Source organism: Aptenodytes forsteri, unplaced genomic scaffold (genome assembly GCF_000699145.1).
Source record: "Aptenodytes forsteri isolate BGI_AS27 unplaced genomic scaffold, ASM69914v1 Scaffold11, whole genome shotgun sequence".
NCBI classification, from domain to species: domain Eukaryota; kingdom Metazoa; phylum Chordata; class Aves; order Sphenisciformes; family Spheniscidae; genus Aptenodytes; species Aptenodytes forsteri.
Genome location: NW_008794155.1, coordinates 4,853,225 through 4,873,673, shown reverse-complemented (window position 1 = coordinate 4,873,673; position 20,449 = coordinate 4,853,225). Strand labels below are relative to the sequence as shown.

General features: G+C 39.1%; 2 protein-coding genes across 2 annotated transcripts in view; one reads left to right on the top strand and one right to left on the bottom strand.

The window, feature by feature from the left end:
• Window positions 1-4,600, top strand: part of GPR39 (G protein-coupled receptor 39) — a 94,422-nt gene extending 89,822 nt beyond the window's left edge. The window contains exon 2 of the mRNA XM_009279932.2: window positions 4,067-4,600. Coding sequence (XP_009278207.1) covers window positions 4,067-4,590 — 524 coding nt within the window. The 3' untranslated portion in view covers window positions 4,591-4,600. The remainder of the gene's footprint in view (window positions 1-4,066) is intronic.
• A 317-nt stretch (window positions 4,601-4,917) lies between these two features.
• LYPD1 (LY6/PLAUR domain containing 1) overlaps window positions 4,918-20,449 on the bottom strand; it is a 17,929-nt gene continuing 2,397 nt past the window's right edge. The window contains exons 2-3 of the mRNA XM_019472173.1: window positions 20,039-20,217; window positions 4,918-5,173 (exon numbers count right to left, since the gene is read on the bottom strand). Coding sequence (XP_019327718.1) covers window positions 4,938-5,173; window positions 20,039-20,217 — 415 coding nt within the window. The 3' untranslated portion in view covers window positions 4,918-4,937. The remainder of the gene's footprint in view (window positions 5,174-20,038; window positions 20,218-20,449) is intronic.

Here is a 20,449-nt window from a genome sequence, read left to right as displayed (position 1 = left end):
CCCCCCCCCAGCCTCGGTTAACAGGCTACGGCAGCCAACTAAAGCGTGTTGTTGGCATCTCCTAGTGACAATTATAATTTTGTAGACAATTCCAAGTTTTGTGGATGGCTGGCAGTGGCCAGGATCGAGGGGAAATGTTGGACTATAAAAGGAGAGAGATTTAAGTGCTCAGGTGCAGGAAAAAAAAAGACAAAAATCTATTCGACAGAAGAACAAGCAAAATCTGGAAGGGTGGAGAGAGAAGCCCTCTCTACTATACCAGACATTTGCATGTATTTAAAATCCTTCCCAATAAAGTTCATAATGAATTTAACTCGGTCCCCTATGGCCCAGAGGAATGTTCCGAGTAATAAAAAAGTTTTGCTAAGGGACAGATGACTGCCAAACTCCTATTCTATGCCAGCAATGCATATTTATATTATTGGCACTTAAACGCTAAGTTTATTTTACTACATAAATAAATGATCCTTTATCACATACTAAGAATTAATACTGTAAGATCCACTTTTGGGAAGTTACAGTAACAATTCCCAAATTTCAATCATTGTTAAATTTGTATGCTTTATTTTTAAAGAGGTTTGGGGGTGGGGTTTTTTTCAGATTAAAATAGAAGTTGAATGTGGCAATTCCTGTTTTGGGTAAACTATTTTGTGGCTGTTTTGTGGCTTAGCTTTTTAAAATGGTTTTAGTCAAGGATGTTTTCATGTCTTTTTTTTTTTTTTTGTTACCTTGAAATATCGACATCAATGTTAAATGAATTATAAGCTCGAACACTTACTTAAAGGTTGAGATGCATTCACTTACACATAGTCAACTAGGAAACACGAGGCCTCCTGGCTTCTGTTGGCATGGTCTAACGCACTTTTGATGATTAAACCGAGTGATTCAAACGCGTGCTGGAAATTTCAAGCGCCAGTGATGGAGGTTGCTGGACCACAGCATTGCTTTGTTTATTAACATCATCATTCCATGTAAGATAAATCTCTGCTCTCATCTAGTGTGTCACTTCAGCGCAGTAGTCAGGAAAATGGAAAAAAAAATGGAGCTACTAGTTTTTTTTGCTTTGATAAGGAGAAGGGAAGGTTAGATGAGAGGTGAAATGTGAAGGAGTTTGCTTCCTAGCAGGCAGCAAGCTCTAGGGAAAAATGCATCAGCACTGCTCTAAGATGCAGTCTGGTTTACATTCCAGCTGATACAACACTGTTTAAGCACCTTCTGCACATTACAGTACAACACAAACTTCTACAGCCTGTGTGCAAGTTCAAATTGATGGCAGGAGTGATTCAGTCAAACTATTTAATATGCTAAGGTCCGAACATAAAGCTTTTCTTCTGATGCACTTCAGTTTACTTCATACCTCCACGTCAAGTGTGAACAGTTGGAAAAGATATTGTGAATCTGTCAGTGTGTTTACTTACATGGTGCATCTCCTTTGAATCAACAACCATCTTTTTCAAGTGTAAAAATGAACAATTACTCATCCCTGGAAAACAACAAAGTTTTACAGACATCTCCTCCCACCCCCCAAAAGATTAACCTCACCGCACTGTGCAAGGGCACAAGCAGCTCATTTTTCACTTGCTGTACACACGACGAAATATTCAGTTCCCTGGAACAAAAGTGTCTGAAGAATATAAGGGGGAATCTTAAGCTTTCGGCAGTTCGAACTAAAAAGAAAGGTCAATGGCAAAGAATTCAGATAGAAGCAAAAAATCAGACATCTCGGAGTGCTGCATTTGAGCTTTAAAACTGAATGCACGCATTGTTTGCTCAGTTTTTCACAGCAGCATTCATAATTTAGGAAACTATTAATCAGCACGCTGAAGTATCCTGTTTCTAACCAAGAACATAAAAATTACACTATAGAGCTTATTTTCTTTTCCCTTGAAAGAGATCATCTGGTAAAATTTGACAAGAATTCTGCAGACCTGTGTTTGTGGGCTTTGCGTTTAAGTTGCACAGGAGAAAAAGCCACAACGGAGCCGTAGCATCCCTTCGCCGTCTTTTTATAAGGCCTGTCACAAGTCACTGCTCAGGGCTCCTTATTTTCTGCTGGTCCGTGCAAGGACTGCTGTCCCTGTATTTGTTAGGCTGACAGCAGAGAAAAAAAGCACTGAAGGCTAGAAAATTTGTAGGACTAATGCAAAATTCAGATCAGCTTATGACAGAGACACAACAGGTGCTGAAAAATGAGGCAAGGCAGCAGGGGAAGAGTAGGGCAGCCAAGCAAAGGGGCATGGGATTGTGTAGGAATGGGAATGAGAATAGAGAGACTGTGGCCGAGGAGAGTTACGGTAGTTAAAGAACAGAAAGCAGCAAAGGTAAATGCATTTGTCACCTGCCTACTAAGAACAGCCTTCCAGGGCTCTTAATCTAGTGCTGTGAGTTTAAGGTACGCTACTTCCCCATCCTACCAAAATTATTGTCACATTAAGTGATTACAGAAGCAAGTGATCAAAAAGACAAATTTTATTTGGTAGCTCATTCAGTGAGATCATAAATATGTTAAAGTAATTATAGCTTTCATTAAGAAAATTAATTTCTTAAAAAAAAAAGAAAAAAGACATTTCATACCTTTTCTTTGCTTGGGGGTGGAGGTGGAGAGAACTTGGACATACCCTGTTTAAGCCCTGGCAGTTTCAAAGTTACGAAAAATCTTTCTTCTCTTTTCTGCCCCCCTTCCCCGTTACATTCATGTCTTCCCACTAGCAAAGTATCATTTTCCCAGCCTGAAAAAGCAGTGTGTGCTATTTCACAACTGCGTTCCTACAGTGATCTGTTCGGGGGGGGCAATCTGACTCAGTCTAGACAGGTAAGAATTAAGACATTTCTGTGCTTCTGTTGAGAAAGGCGGCTAGACGCTGGAGGAGATTAACAATATAACAAAAGTCGACTGGAAATGAAAACTGTGCACCATCAGGATACTCTCTACTATTTTGTGCCTCTGCAGCAGGGAAGCCAACCTGCAACTTCTGCTCCCTCTAAGCGTTCATATAAGGCACGTTTCCTGCAAAGAGAAAAACGAAGTGGAACCAGTAAACTGGTGGCTGTGTTGTGTTTCAGAAGTAATGCCTGGTGGGGGGAGCACCGAGAGGAATTGTTTTGGGTACCTGGTATTTCATGCAGGATGTCAGGTCTTCCAGCGCTTACGTGCACCAGAAGCAGTGGATGCTAGCGAGGATTTGAGTGCCTTTCCCCTGCTCCGTCTCCTGCCTGGGAACAGAGCCTGCTCAAGTTCACCCATACGTTCCTTCAGGGCTGCTGTTCTGAAGACGGCATCACCGCTGCAACCCTAGTGAACGCCGGTCCACAGAGGCAGAATTTTCAGACATCCAACACTTACGTCACCCCCTTTTTAATGCCATTAGTGATGCAGCAACATGTATTTATATTTACATATAAATACAAAATGGTCAGATACCACATTTTTAAGCATAATTTATAATCTGAAACTGCTTACACTTTCATGACTAGGCTTGGGTTTTTCTCATTTACATTCATAATTTAATTCCACTGGAATTTGATTTTTAAGAAAGCCCAACATATCTTAATTACCATAAAAAGATCCATACATACTTTTACTTAAAAATATCTTCTGTAAGAGGAAATTTACCAAAAATAACATGAAATATATTATTATGCATACATTATTTTTTTTGTAAAGTACAAACAAGAATCTGATCTCTTCTGGGTATTGCCTGATCTAATATGGCTAAAGGTTCTATTTACTTTGTTTGTTTTTCAAAGTAAAGGGAAAGACATAAGAACTGTAAGAACACAAACCAAAATAAAAATGCGTTCTTTCCAAAGATACAGATATCAATGAAAGAACGCTTTGAAAACTAATAAATGACAATAGGTACAAAGAAACACTATCCAAGCACTACGCAGTCTTTTGTCAGAGCATGTGCTGCAATGACCTTGTAACAGTTACTAAAAACAACCAACAAAAAATGCTACTGGCAGAAAAAGCTTTCAAGCAAGTAAGTGCAGAACTGATACTAAGTATTTTATGTTTTTTTTCCCCCATATACGCACACTTCTGTCTTCCTCTTTCTGTTTGCAGGACTGATTGTTGCAAGTCTGGCAATATGCTGGTTGCCAAACCAGGTTAGAAGGATCATGGCTGCTGTCAAACCAAAGCAGGACTGGACTGTCCCCTATTTCAGAGCGTACATCACTCTTCTTCCCATCGCCGACATCTTCTTCTACCTCAGCTCGGTGGTGAACCCCCTCCTGTACAACATCTCTTCTCAGCAGTTCCGCAGCGTGTTTCTGCAGGTCCTCCGCTGCCACCTGACAATCGAGCATGCCAACAAGGAGAAGTTTCTCAGAGCCAACCTGAGCTCCAGAGCAAGGAGCAGTCGGTCTCTACGCCCACTGCTCTTCATTTCGTCTAGGCGCAATTCTTCTACAAGGGGCAGTAACAAATTTTTCTTAAGTACTTTTCAGAACGAGACCAAGCCTGACTGCAGGCCAGAGAAACAGGGTCTTGAACCACCGGAGCCCAGCTTGGAAGTAGTGCCACTAGAGACTAGTTCAGAGCCCAGTCCAGATGCACAAAACAGCCTTTGTGAACATCAAGTATGACTTCATAAGGCAAAGTTAACGATTAGCAATGAACCTAAAAACATGGAAATTAAAATGACTGAGGAATTGACTACATCTTAAAAGGAGTAACACAGATGGATTTGTTTCCAATTATGCAAAAAGAGCAGGAGTTCTGTATCCCTGCTGCTGAGATTAAGTGCACACTGGAAATTCAATCTGCTAACTGAATTCGTTAGCTGCCAAAAATACCAGCCCCTCTCCCCACAACTACTGAACTTCCCTCGCTGTTGACAGGGATTTGGAAACAAACAGAAAATAATTGCAGTGCCTTTGAAGAAAGGAGGAGACAGAACAAACTGTGTCAGGGCAAAAAACTTGCTTGAAGTTTAGCAATACAAAACCAAAAGAGCCAATTTAAGGAGCAGAACGGTGGTTAGCACGTGTGCCCTCGGCACCACGCCAGAATTCCCCCTCTTCTTCGGCCGGGGTCCATTGCAGAGTGGAGTGTTGCAGCAGCTGATACAAACAGAGTTCACCTTCCCTGGAGAGCAAAAGGACTGGTACCCAGCAGAGGCTATCAGACACGCTGCTGAAGATGCGCAGGATTTGCGATACATGATTCCTGTGACACAAAGCAAAGGTTACTTAGTTTGATAGGAACGCGGTTTTGCTTTACAACACGATTCATCCTTGAAAACTGTTGCGAAACCAGTGTACGTCTCCAAAGCAATGCTGGTGATTAAGCCAGACACCTCAGCTGTGACACGGCTAACAGCTCTGCGCTGCAGCAGCACAGTCACTCTGGTTTGGATTTTTCTTTTATGTGATTCTGGTTGGCACCAAAAAATATTACAAGCTTGATTTACATAATGTATATCAAATGATGCATTTTATAACGAGAATTCTTCATCTTTTGAAGAATAAGCCGTTTGAATAGCCATAACTGAAATGCAGTTAGTTTGGAAGTGACTTTTGTTTCTGTTGCTGAACATGTCTGAATTGTTTAAGGTGTCTAAGTAATTACAGTTTTCTGTGCTGTCAATTTGTCTTTTGAGCATTTTTTTTCCTTTTCTTGTTCATTCGCCACACAGATACAAGTAACCAAGAGTAAAAGGAGAATGACTATCAGCAAAACTTTCATCTCCCCGCCTTTTATTTTTTTAAAGAAAAACTAGTAGTACTTTTCCAGGCAATCTCAGTACTTGCCATCTTTGAAGTTAATACCCTCCTTTTATTTTTTTAAAGAAAAACTAGTAGTACTTTTCCAGGCAATCTCAGTACTTGCCATCTTTGAAGCTTAATACCCTCCACAACAAAAACTTCCATTTGTACAGAAATGGCTTTTCTGAGTTGAGAGTCTTCCTTTTTTAAATTTAATTGAATCTCATTTTAAGTAATAATCTAACTAAATTTATAATTTCTCAAATTGTTTTTACCTGAAAAAAGTCCATTCTAATGTACACAGCTGTTACTTTAAAATGGTTTATAAAGGCTTTAAAATACACAGTTGCATTTTCCCCTGTCACAGTGGAAAAGCACATAAATAGGTAACAGAGGTTTGCTTGTATTGCCTTGCGGTTACAAAAAGAGGTAAATATTTCCAAGGATAATAAAATCACTATTCCTTTTGAATATGGGATTCTCAAAAGTTTTTTCTTCTGAAGGGCACAGGAGCAGGATTCCCTTGAAGAACGGTGCCTCTGCACGCTGTAGCATGGTCCCAGAATGTTTTTAAATACACAGCGATCAAGGGGGGTATTTTTGGAGGGAGTGAAGCAGGAATATGACCTGTAGGTTCTGCACTTACAGTACCTGCAGATACTTGTTCAGTCCCCAGGGACTTCGGAAATAACCGCTACGGCACCTACGCAGTCCAGTAGATACCGCTGCAGTAGCGACTGCCACTGCGCTACTAAGTGTTGTGTATAGCAGCAAAACACCGTTAGTTTGGGTTATGCTTAGAAAGGATTTCCTGTCTTCAGAGAATTTTAATTAAAGCAATTGTTTTATACTGTCACAACATTGCTGCCGTCCCAACAGTGCAGGTGTTTCCCTTTTTTGTGTTCTCCCTCTGCAAATCTGAACTCTGAAACACATTTTAAGGCTATCTGTCTAGTTAAACTTATGAAGAGAAGCCCTCAAGTCAAGTGTTAAAATCTTCCTCTGTCTCCAGTGAGCTTCAATCAATCAACACAGCAGGTAGAGCCTTTTTTCAAGAAGGAAGAGGAGCGACAGGCTGTTCTAGCTGTTACAGCGAAGGCACACAGATCAAGAGGCATAATCTTTATTACTAAAGTTTGCAAAAAGAATAGAGCTCTGTCTCTGTTGACAAACCATTGCTGTCAAGGAGCCTCAACTGTGCTGCCACTGATAGGCTTACAATACCGAATTCTCAGCTGATGTTTCCCACAAAGACCTGGTGCTTTGTCCATGTTCCTCCTGCAGTCTTCCAAGAGCTGAGGCAGACATGACCCTTCCCATGGCTATGATTAATTTTTTTCCTTCCCCTTCCCTCTTCAGAAAGGAATCCTGTATTCAACGGAACTAGGCACAGCGATTGTCCTTCCATCTCTAATCCCACCCATCTCCTCATCACTGATTCCTTCCCTGCAGCTACAGTCACTCACCAAACTCAGCCATTCCTCAGTCTTCCATATGAACACCAGTGAACATCGACTCTCCCCTCAAAGACCAAGCCTCTAAAAAGCTTTTGACATTGGCAGATTTCCTATTCCTGTTGTTTTATAGGTCACTCTCTTCCTGCCATTTCCTTTGCACAAGATTTCTGCAAAGCCCTGTTCACAATTTGAACTAGTGATTTATTAGTTTAGGTCCCTGAAACATCATATACTTTGCAATTTTCCCATAGACTAGGAGACTAGAATTGTTCAGTGCTGTGAACAATTAGATAATGCCCTCCGAGGCATGGTTTTCACCAGGCAACTCTAGGAGACCTCTCCTGCAAAAAAAATCAAAGTCCTGCAGCTTAACTCCATGTGTTTACAACAGCTCTACTCTCCAGGATAAACTCCACAGAATAATCCTGAGCTCCTTTTGAAGTCAAAACGCAATATTCCTGCACAGACCAAAATTTTACAACTCAGTTTCATGCACAGATGGACCATGTTCATGCCTAAACAGAGAGAATAATCTAACTAGTAGTAAAATCCCTTTGTAACGCTTCTGTGGCTTTTCTGTAAATATGTCTTACAATCGGAAATTCCACTCCCAAATGATTGCTCATTCCCATTCCCAGCTCTAGTAATCTGAATTGTAACAAGATTCCTTACGTAATTAAAAAAGTCGGCACTTCTATCAGGTTTTCAATGGCTACTTGGCTAAAGACATGCCCTTCACATCCAAGTTTTTTTCTTTAAGTACTGATAGATTCTTTTGAGCTCACTGATAATCAGCTGCTATCATACACTAATTGCGCTTTTTACGAAGTGTCAGGTATGAGCTAAACTTGATCAGCAGAGAAAGGCTGTGCTTTTTCTCTAATTCTGCAGCATCCTTACAGCAAGATACAATGAAACAGGCATAGCAGATTGATGGAAAAAAGAGAGAATGTTAACACTACAGGAATGACATTTTTAAAACACTTCAGCCGTGACTTCACTTTTTTTTTTTACCATGAGTGTGAAAAAGCAATGATACTTTAAATAGTATGAATTAAAGAAAGGCAGGAAAGATACTCCTAAAATCTTCTTCCTATCATATTGTGATTCCAGTTTAATTGTGGTAGGAAATAAATTAGTACAACTGACTTGATGGTTTGATGCCAGTGACACTACCCTCCTTGCTCCAGCAAACAAGTTAATATACCCCAGTTACTGCAGTTCACCCACTGAGTTCAGACAGGACAGCAGCATCCCGTCTGGATTATCTCTAGAGATTAATCGCTTTTATATCTCAAGGATGTCTTTCCTCAGGCTCCTCTCTTGCAGTGGTTTATTGTACTGTTGAGCCAGTTCTGAAACTATTTCTGAGATCTTCCTGCATCATTCGCCACCAGCAGGCTGAACTGCAGACAGTTCTTCAAAGTGGTTATCTGCCTCGTAAGACTCATACCACAGACGTAACTGCTAATTACCGAATATTCTTGCTTGAGCAATCAGCTTGATATGTTCATTAACACATCGCCTAGAAATATAATTGCAAACCTTTCTGGGAGCTTTTCTCCTACCTCAGACTGTTCTGAGTTGGTGGCTAGGCAAGGAACCTACCTGTTTTACACTCCGCTTTTACTGGGGTGGGGTCATTCCCAGCTACCTACCCTCAACAGTTTACACTAGCGCTCCATTAGTATACTTACTAATATACAATTAGTATATTTACTGCCTAATCTCTTGATGGATGAGTACCAAATAATTGGTCCATTTTCACAGATTCAGCAGCCCCGCGACAGCAGTGTGGGTTATGCATAGGTGTAGGTACTATAATGATGTTTTACCATGAAGTACCTACTACTGACCAATTATTTTTCTTCATCTCGGCTTCAAGGCTTGTGGGGTTGGCTGATGATGTAGTTCAAATACAAGTACTTTTGAGAAGAGAGGGGAGTACACAAGGCTAGAATACCTGTGTGATAATGCAGTAATATTCCACACCCTTTCATTCCACATACACCTACTATAACTATTAAAAAAAAAGCTTTGGGCTTAAATTGGGCATTGAAAATGTACTCCTAGACTGAGCAGCTTGCCCATCGTTACACCTCCCTCTGCCCCACATGTGATCATACATTTAGATAGTGTCAAGGCCCAAACTACTCTTTCTGCAGGATTTCTGCCTTATTCCATGCAATGAAGTGATGGTGTAAATCTCAAGGCTTTTCTATAGTTCCTGCTTGTAATATTGATTTTCTCACCTAGATCCATTCTACGCACACCCCCCTCCAACTGCCAAGCTCAACCCCCCTGCTTAGCTGCAGTCCAGTCCTGTGCATCCGCACCCTGGCACTCTGTTGTGGCCACATGCAGGTGCATTCAGTCTTGATAGCAACAAACAATTCATGCTACAATTTATTCAAATCCAAAAGTGAGAGTTCTTCCACCTACCCTGTCTGCAGAGCCCAGTACATGTTCTCCTGAATAACAGCTTAACTTGTTACTAGGACAACCAAAAAAGGTGACATCACACCTACTTCTTACACTGTGTGTATGCAGAAGGCACCAGAAGATCCAAGCTTTTTCTCTAACTGCTTGAAAATGATCTTATTAGGCACCTCCAACTCTTCTGTTGTAGCAGGTACAGGCAAAAAAGAGCAAGTCTAAGCATGACTCTCCAACTTAAGAGCTAGCCATAATCCTAGCAGTGTGTAACTTCAGTTTGCACTTGTACTCTCAAGACTGTCCTTCAGCAGAATACATAGTCTCTGAAGCCAAAAGAGGCAACTAGGATACCACCTCCGAGATCAGTGACCTAATTTCTAAAAAAGACAGTCACCTTCCCAGTCTATGACCCAACTACTCTGAAACTGCATTCTGCAATGGCACACCTCAGCAGGAAATTGCAGCCCTCTGCTTCAGCCCAGCACAGTCTATGGCCTCACGGCCACAAAGCTCTTAGCTGTAAGTTTGACTCCTGTCAAGTAGATGATGTTGTTTAGCCCAACGCCAACTTTTCCAAGCCAAATGCTCTATCTCGTGGGCTATGACCGACACTCCTCATTTTTAAAGAAAGCTTTTGCTACAGTTTTTTGTACATACCCAATTTCATTGTCATGCATGAAGTCAGATTTGTCTTCTGCAACTCATTCCACAAATACTGCTTTAGCAAAGTCTTCTGCATGTACTCTGAGTATGCCTGCTGCACCAAATCTTTCGGAGCATTAGAAAACAGTCTATGCCCAACTAGGGTCCAGGAACAAGGCATCCTTGAGCAGTCACAAAACCGCCTTTTCAAGATTGGACCAGGAGTTGGAGGCATACACAGAGCCACAGCTTCAGGCATGTAGAAAAGCTTTATATCTTAAGATAAGTAACTCAAAGTTAGCAGGCAGATCAAGACAAGTTTTGAAGCGTGCCGTTAGGACTTCAGCAGACTTTCTCCACGCAACTCTAAGATTTGGTGCTCCATCTTGCCCATCTCCTCCAAGCAAAAGGCAGAAAACTGGCCAACAGTGGAGAATTCATATTGTGGCACACACAACCCATAAGAAGCCCCCAACAGTTGTCCCAGCTCTAGCGTTAGCATGCTTTCATGATTTGTATGTGATTTGTTTTGGGTGTTGTCTCAATCTTGTTGTTCGTAAAGAGAAACGTAAGGGCCATGTATATGAACTGACACTCCCCCTTTTTTTTTTTAGTGTCCTGAATAGTTCCGATTATCTTATTTCACTGAAACTTTCAATTTTCTGGTCTCGGTGAATCTGCAAGTTTTCCTTCTTGTTGTGCTTAGACTTGATGTCTTGTCTGCCTATCCATGCTTCCTTTGTGATTTCGATTATATATTTCATCCTTTATTTCTTGCCCTAAACTGTCACTTGCTTACCCTCCAACTTGAGTGACATTCAGTATGCAGTAGGAGTTATAAAAGCTCTTTTTGTGATGTCTGCTGAAATCTAGAATGAGAACTGACACTAGCAAGAACAACACGTAAACAATTAATATCCCTTTCTGAGGTACATAAAATATACATGTGACTATTTCTGGATTTTACTGTATCAGTAATGTTCAAAATTGGGTACAGACTACACACAAATAGGTTTCTAAATAATGTTTTTTAGTTTTCATATTAGGTTTTATGCCTTCAGTGGTTTTGCTATGGTAATTGTCTATTCCTTAGCTAGTACCTGTTCACATACATCATACAGTGCAAACTGCAGGACTGCAAAAGGTCCTATTGTGATTTGCTCTCTGTTTTCTAGAGAAAGTGATTAAAAATATTTTATCTAATAAGGTCCTAAATATCTTATAAAGTGACTGAATGTTGAAAAGCAATCATTCTTCTGACATTATGCTTCCCCACAGTTATGGTTTTTTGTCAGATCACGTTTTTATTGGTTTAAAGTATGAATTAAGCTTCCCCAACACAAATCCTTTCATCTATGACTATAAATACACTGTTAAAAAAACAGTTTAAGCCAGTGTAAAGTACAACCATATCCAACCACGTCCTCTGTGTTTCACTTTACGCTAACTCTTCCTATCCTCGTCTTCTCAACTCTCTCTCTGGAGCTCGTGAGTGGTTTAAATAATTTGCACCTTGCCAGAAATTTTATCATGAGATTTACTAATCACCTTATAAACAGCTAATTAAATACCGTAAGCAACCATGATCAGTGTTTGCCAGATGAAAAAACAGAGGTACTGAAATTAAGTGACTTGAGGTCTATTGCAAAGCTACGTCACACACTTCCAGATTTTTAATCCTGCATTTTAGGACTGCAGCTATTTCATCCCTATCCCCTTCCTTCGATGCATTCAGTAGACAAGATAAAAGCATATTCATGCCATCAGGCTCTTACTGAGTATACAATTCTGTAAAACAAAAACAAAAACCAAACAAACACCACAACCAAAAAAACCCCAACCAAACACCCCCCCCAACTGTACCTGGTTGAATTAGCATATTTTCATCATAATTTCCTATGAAAACTTACTCAATATCATCATAACTCCTCCATATATTTGACACTTTTCAAAAGTTGCACTTTTTTGCAGAAACTAATAGGAGGCTTTTGATAATGGAAGACCGGCCTCCTCACTCTCCTTCTGACCCTAACTGACATGGCATCGCGCAGAAATTAAATCATCTTAGAAGAAAACCGGACAATTGTTGACCAACCGAGGACAAGGGTTCGGATTACCATGGTATTGCTTTGTAAGTCATGCCTTCTAATTCTGGTACTGGAAATATGAATCAAAACTGCATTGTTAATAATGTAAATAACGGCACAAAGTAGTCTTTGTCATTGCTCGCAGTATCACAAAGCAGAAGCCAGGCATTAAACTGCTTAAAATGCATAGGCTGAGAAAGTTAAGTACAGCTGCTAATGGTGGTGTTATCAAATAATTTTTAAAGCCACAGGAGGCTACAAACCAGAAGTCAAAGCTCAGCCTCCACCTGCATATCTAATTCTTTTGTTTTCTACTGTCCTTATTAATTTCTCTGCTCACAAATGCGGACTTGCAGCCAAGCACTAAAACATACAATCTTTCAAACAAAGCTGGCTCACAGCCTTCCATCATCTGTGCTTTCCTGGTACAAAGGTAGGTAAATACCTTGGATATCAAGATCAAAACATACATTACCTTCCAGCAAGAGAGGTGAACTTAATTTTCAGAATCGTGTATGAACGTTTTTCTTGACAATCCTCATCTGCTGAAATGAACTGGGAAGCCACAGTCCTTATGCCTTTACAAATGTTAAAATACTATACCCTTGCAATAAGTCCCATAAATAATTTTACATGTGAATAGTCTTGTTGCATCCTACTAATTAATGTCCTCACCAATTTCAATGGAATGGCTCACACGTTTATGCTTGCATGCCAGTACTGTTGAAATCCATTCAGCTTTCATATCTTTGGCTATTTTCATGCTTACAGTTTTGCAGCCTGTTCTACTTCAGAGTAGATTAGTAGGATTTGCCTGGGTTTTATATTACTTTTTCCACATTCAAAGACTCATTGGTAATTTGGCAAAATAGGTTATATTAAGTTTTCCAAAAAAATATCCAGACTACAAAGGAAAAATGGAAATGAAACCAGTTTGGATTAATTAAAACGTGCTTGCCAATGTTTTGATAAGGTCACTGGGAGCTAGGACAAGTGATAGGGTCAGGACACGAGAAGTTTTTTGGAAACAGACTCATTTGTGTGTGAAATGCAATAGGAAACGCTTATAGGAGGTTTAAGAGGCACCAGGCTGTGGGCACTGTATCCTCACAAAATCCATTTGTATACCTTTCAGACAAGTCTGAGAAATAGAATAACATAAAAAGCTATTGTCCATGTCCTGTGAAAAATGAAATTCACTGGACCAGATACCACAACTTCCTTAAAATAATACAGCCCTTCATCACTTCTGCACTTGGATCTTTGTCATGACTTTCAAGCCATAAACTGCTTGAACTGTTAACTCCGCTGTTGCTTTTCTACATTTAAAGGCAGTCAGAACAGCTATCATCTACTACATGCTGTCTGTAACTTCTCCTTAGCTGACGCACTTAGTTCAGTTCAGCCCGTATGTGGCTGGAAGTTTTCTGAGCAGCCCAAAGACTGGAAGGAATTTACCAGTAAGAAAACAGCTTTGGCATCTGAAAAAGTGTTTCTGAATGGTAATACATCCACAGCTCCAAGTTTTCAGCATGCAGTACAAATTAACAACATATATTGTAAGCCTTTTATTCAGCATCAAAAATGAACTGCATGTTTCCAGTACTGGTTACCATGTCTTCATTTCATTGGGCACCTGGTAGCATGAGATATGATGTTATAGGTAACAACTGTCACATGCCAAGTTTTGGGGTTTTTTTTTGTTGTTTGTTTTTTTTTTTTTAAATTGTCAGTAAAGATTTATTATATTATGCTTTACTTTGATTAAAAAAAAAAAAAAAAATCAAAAGTTCTGTTGAGGTATGTTGATATGCTTTGACCAAAAGAGACAGTGTAGAAGAAAATAAAAGAATCTACTGCCAGCTCAGTGGATATTTCTTACTGTTTCTAAATGGATGCTGGGGATGCAGCTATTACCTATAAAACTTTAATGCCTACAGTGATTCTGAAGACATTAAACTTTGTTTGCTGTTTTAATCATTTTGTCAATAAATGTACACCAGAGTATAATCGCCCCTTGATACAAGTATGCAATTAGTATTAGTACTAATGGATGCTATGCATGAAAACAGAAAAAAGTATGCGCTTCTGTAATCCTTAATGGCCATACATGAAGCAACTTAATCATGGCAGCAACACAGTAAGATTAAAAAAAAGTAATCATCACAGGTAAAGAATTTAACATAGGCCAACTCATCACACAACTTAGACACTGTTTTCCTTGCCTGATAAAACAAATGACTGGGAAACCAATACTGAGAAGAGTTAGATAAATAAATAAATAAAATTATAGTTCAACAGTGAGATGATGATCTTGTTCATGATGTTCCCATGCACTACTTTTAAGCACACCATTACAGCAATTGCTTTAATTACACTGCAGGATTATATACTGTGTAAATACATTAAAAGGACCATTGATAAACCAAACAAATAAGCAAGTTTCTTATTGCAGATTGATAGAAATAACGAGGTTGTTTCCCAATTCACTTGCAAAGGAAAATTCATAAACAATCTTAGTTTTATACAGACAGACATTTTAAAGTATCAATCTTGCTACTGTGGATCATTTTTTTTCCTTGCAAAAGTAAATTTGTAAAAGTACATTTGCAACTACATTAGAGCATAAGGTATATTGTTCAAAACATAAACATGGGCAGGTTTACTTACAGTGAGTTCTGAGAAATTTAGACTGGCTACCTTTCTGGGGTGATTGTCTCATCCTTCATGCTTTATTCCTTTTTGATCTATTCACATTGCAAGTTTCATTTTGCCTTGAGTAGGTTTTAGATCAGCCTTAACACTCAGATAGCTCTTGCCTTCAGTAAAAGGTAAACTTCATTATCAGTATGTTTTCTATGATATATGTATAAAAGCATATATACATTATATACTCATCTACGTATTATGAAGATGTCTTATCTGATCCCATTATACTGTGGGATTTCTTTGTTCCTACATATATTCTAAAAATGCAGGAGCACTGATTTCTAAGTTAAAAGTTTGTAGATGGGAAGGAGAGAGGCAAGTGGGAGGGGGGAATCTGCCATGGGTATTTCCACAAAGTATCTGCAAGTGGAATTATTATAAGAGCTTTGAAAACTGTGTAAATGAAATGTTTGACAAAGGATCAAACAGCTGCTCAGCCAGCTGAAGAATGCACTGGAAATGTATCCCTTACGTTAACTTCTGTAGGACAAAAATTACTTGGTGTAGTCTTCAGTTCCACTTCCCATGCTCACCATTCATCCCTCTGAAGGAAGAAAGCACTGATTTTTTTTTTTTAAAAAGATTAAATTAACAAATTAGTTTGCAAGATTTTGCATCACAAGCAAAATACTGTCCTGTCCTTCTGTATCTCCCACTGGAACAGAGTGTTAACATAACTGCATAAAACTTGTTCTAGCAAAATTTTTAAATACAACTCTGCTTAAAGTGAGAAAAATATTTTGTCATTTACTTGACAAAGTCTCCAATTCTGTGCACTGACAGATCCCCAAAGTGCAACTGAAATATAAACTGCCATAGCAAAGTGCATGCTTGCAGGGGAGGCAGAATTATACTAGTTCCACATAATCGCTTAATCAGATACGTGCTGACATACTGCTCAATTCATTTTAAGTTGTGCAACGGAGCAAATTTCTACCTGATACTACAAACAGCTGGGATAACATGCCTGCCAATGCAATTCAAAGTATTAGTGATTAACACCTGCATTCTTAGCTACTCACGTCAGAGGCTGGCACAGTAACAGCCACTTTTTAAGCTCTGGGTTAGGAATATGCCTATGCTGCTGTTAGTTCTCACCTGAAGCCAAAAAGTACTTCCTAAGATCGGTTCTCTAGAAATTGAGATAACGTTCTGAGCACTAACCCTAATTTTATAGCAACTGAAGAGGAGAGGTTTGTTTAACTATGATCAGGCATGAGGAACTATTTACAACATAAATGAAAAAAAAAAAACCAACCTGCACAGTCTCGTCATTCTCCACTGCATTGTTTATAGAAAGTTTAATACCGAAATGAAGCTGAACCATAGAGCTGTCATCGCACAACTCAATGAATACTAACAGATATGTAAGGAAAAAAAAGTCACTGGCTACACGCTCGGGACTATATTATAGGCACACCACAGAATGTAAGTCAGTGACCCCCTTGATAGCAAAACAAACACACAGATTAATGCATACTGCAAAGGAAGGGTGACTACATCAATAGGTTACTGATTCAGACCATGAACTTTATCTCAAAATGTTGCATTTAACTTTTAAATAAGGTTTAGGAGAACTTGTAACATTTTGCTCACTGACACAGCTATATTTTATTAAGGACAAAAATGGGTTAGTCTATAAAAATTAAATTATAGTCCTTTGACTGTATCCAGTCAAGAGGAAAAACTCTAATTACGAGATTGTGCTGTCAAATAAATGCAAATTCACATCTTTCATATTCTGGGTTAAAAATTCAAACTCAAGTCTACTATAAATTAAAATCAATATTTGAAACATTTCAGCTTTCAGTGATAAGCAACAACCAAAAGAATCAAGTTATGAAATATACTGGTAGAAGTAGAATGAATTATTAAATAAAACTTGGAAGAATAAGGCATTTATATGACACACATTTAAATATCAATTAGGAAAAAAACCAATAAAGGATGATGAACTGAATCATTTCTGTTACAACCAATACAGATTAATGCATACTGCAAAGGAAGGGTGACTACATCAATAGGTTACTGATTCAGACCATGAACTTTATCTCAAAATGTTGCATTTAACTTTTAAATAAGGTTTAGGAGAACTTGTAACATTTTGCTCACTGACACAGCTATATTTTATTAAGGACAAAAATGGGTTAGTCTATAAAAATTAAATTATAGTCCTTTGACTGTATCCAGTCAAGAGGAAAAACTCTAATTACGAGATTGTGCTGTCAAATAAATGCAAATTCACATCTTTCATATTCTGGGTTAAAAATTCAAACTCAAGTCTACTATAAATTAAAATCAATATTTGAAACATTTCAGCTTTCAGTGATAAGCAACAACCAAAAGAATCAAGTTATGAAATATACTGGTAGAAGTAGAATGAATTATTAAATAAAACTTGGAAGAATAAGGCATTTATATGACACACATTTAAATATCAATTAGGAAAAAAACCAATAAAGGATGATGAACTGAATCATTTCTGTTTTACAACCAATCCTCTCTAGAAGTGACCGAGGATAATAAAGAAACTAAGCTTGCAATGTAAATTTCACTCAATTTGGAATAGTTAGGTTAAAAATTTAAATTTATTCACTAGCTGAAATTTATAATCTCTAAGCTTAAAATGAGTAAGAACTGCATTTATAGAAGTAAATTAAATAAAATAGAACAGTGGTGCCTGCTATGCACAGCATGCTAGTTACCTCCTAAAGGGAAAATCCAAGGATCTGCTCAGAGACAATATAAAATTGCACAGAAAAAAACACCCCACCCAGAAGTTTCTTTTAAGAGCTCCTTATTTAGTATATTGCAAACCAACTTCTTCACAGGAGTAAGGACAAGTTATGCATCAGTGTATGTCTAAAATCTATTAAAACAGTTCCAGTTTGCATTTTCAACGTGCCACAGTCACACTGGCCAGACTGCAGGCTTGCCTGCTAGTCTGAGAAAAGATGCACAGCTGACTATCCCATCCTACACAGGCAGCACACAAGTGGCTGTCTCATAACACATCCGCAGGTGTGTGCGTGCACGCGTGCAAGCCCACTTATCCAGAAGAGTTGCACTTTAATCTGTGAGGTGTTTACTTGACTGGAAACGCTTTTCCAACCTTCACTTGAAGGAAAAGATTACAGATACGTTTCTGGAAGGCTGATACAGTTGGAGGTTGTACTGAAATAACGTGAAGGAACCAGGGAAGATATTTTAAAAAAACCCCCAACAAACAAGCAACACCAAACAACTGTTAAGAATTAAATGAGAACTGACTTTTTTGTCTGTGTCTATATACCATGTTGATAGCCCTTTGAATCACCACAGCATCCATTCAAACCTATTAAAATACTATAGAAGCTGCGGTGTGCAGAGAGCAAAGCCTTCAAACATTCATTTAGAGATACTCAGACTTTAAAAGTACCTTGCAAGCAAGCCCTAAGTATCTCCCATCCTCACCACCCTTTCCAAGTAAATTTGAAATAAAATACTCCAATAACATATAGCTTGAAAGAGACTAATCTTCCTTTAAACATATAGCTTTTTTCTCTCTACACTGGAGAGCTGCTAAATATTTTACAGAAATACAGTCACTGGATGGTGTTACCCAGGACGAAACAAAAGTGGCAGCATTTCAGCTACTGTTGACAGGTAACAACAATTCTTACTATTTTTCTGTAATTCCTAATGTAGTGATCTGAAACTACCGGCACAAGCAGAACCAGCCGATTGAGAAGCACTTTGAAAATACTACTGAATAGTTTCCTAATGCAAAGACCCAATGTTACTGTTCAAGACGGATAGCTGCACACGTTTGCTAGGTAGAGGAGGATTTTGCTGTTACTGAAGGACTTGCTGAGAAAGGACAGACTACAGCTTGATTTATATTAACAGCATAACAACAGTCCTTTACATCAGTAAACTCCATGCGCTAAAGCGTTGCCCTCAGTTGCAAGATATGCAACCCCAGAGAGCAGCTTCCCCTTTAATCAGGGTTCTGAAGTCCCAGCCTGCCTTCTGCTCCTTGAGCCTACCGCTTGGTACAGAGGTCACATCTGCGTTGAGGCACACCAGCGAGTTACTGCTAGCTTGCCCTTTTCAATGCCCAGCATCTGAACGGCTGTCTGCAGCAAGAGCAGGATGCTACACCAACTCCAACTCCCACAAACACGCTTTCTTGCCACCCCACCCCGCCCTCAAGTCCCTAATAAAGCTGTAGTCTTCTACTCACTCAACGTGGTGGTCTAAACACTGAGACAGTTCTCTCTAAATCTCAAATGCCTTCCATGATGCTGAATAAAAAAAAGCAATTTATAGAAAATTGTCAAAAGGCAATAGAGGCGAGAAGCAGAATCACAGCTAGCTCCCTCTTGAACACATTTATCTCCAAATATGCTAACTTAATATTAGTTACAGTAAGGGAAAAGCCCCCTTAGACTTAGAAAATGAATATGGCAAATATATCCATTTGTGCCCTCCTCTCCCCCCCAAACTCCCCAAAATGTTCTTTTTATCCCTCTCTCCCTTTTGCTTGATGTTTTCTTCTATGGATGAAAGCAAAGATGACTACACTTTCCTTCCCTTAAGATGAACCTTCAGAGTATTCGAATTGCTAGAGTAAATAAAAGAAAGGAGGGAATTACTAATTTAATGCTCTTCCATCTCTTGGGGAAAAAGCCCATGTAATTAACTGTAATGAGATTAAACTAACTTGTTATTAATTTCCCAGTGCTGGGAAACTAAATCTGAGACCCATAAGACTGTGTATTAACAGCTTTATCAACATTTGGCCCGCATCCTTCAGTTTTTACACCAGTTTCAAAGGAAAATTATTAACTTCATTGCGTTGCAAAGTCACTCAGAAGTGTAAGAAATTGAATTTGGTCCCTTTAGGTAGGAATGCCAGATTCATCTGTAGCTGAAGACTGTGAATGGGTGGAGCCAAAACCAACAAATGCCATCCAACACAAATAAACAGAAGTATAATTACTGAATTCTTACCAAAACTTTTTTCCATTACTTCTTTCTGACACATATCTTGAACATTCACCGTACAATTCACGATGAACTCTGGAGCAGAGCAGTCATTATTTAGCTGGAACTCCTCACACTGGTAGCACTGTATTTGCAAACCCAAACCTGGAACAGACAGAATTTTGCTCAGAATAATAATGGTAATACTATTAAAAAACCAAACAAACAATCAACACGTGCCAGAAATCGTCCTTATCTTTCCCTCTTCGCATTTTGCTGTTCGTAACTACACAGCAGCCCAGCCAAAGTACGACTTTGACAAAAACAACGTAAAAAACCCGCGTCTCCCACTTAGCTGAGGCTATGCCTTATGTGCTCAGCACCTGGTTATGAAGCTGGCTCCTTTCCGCGGGGACTCCGGGGCGGACAGGCGGCTGT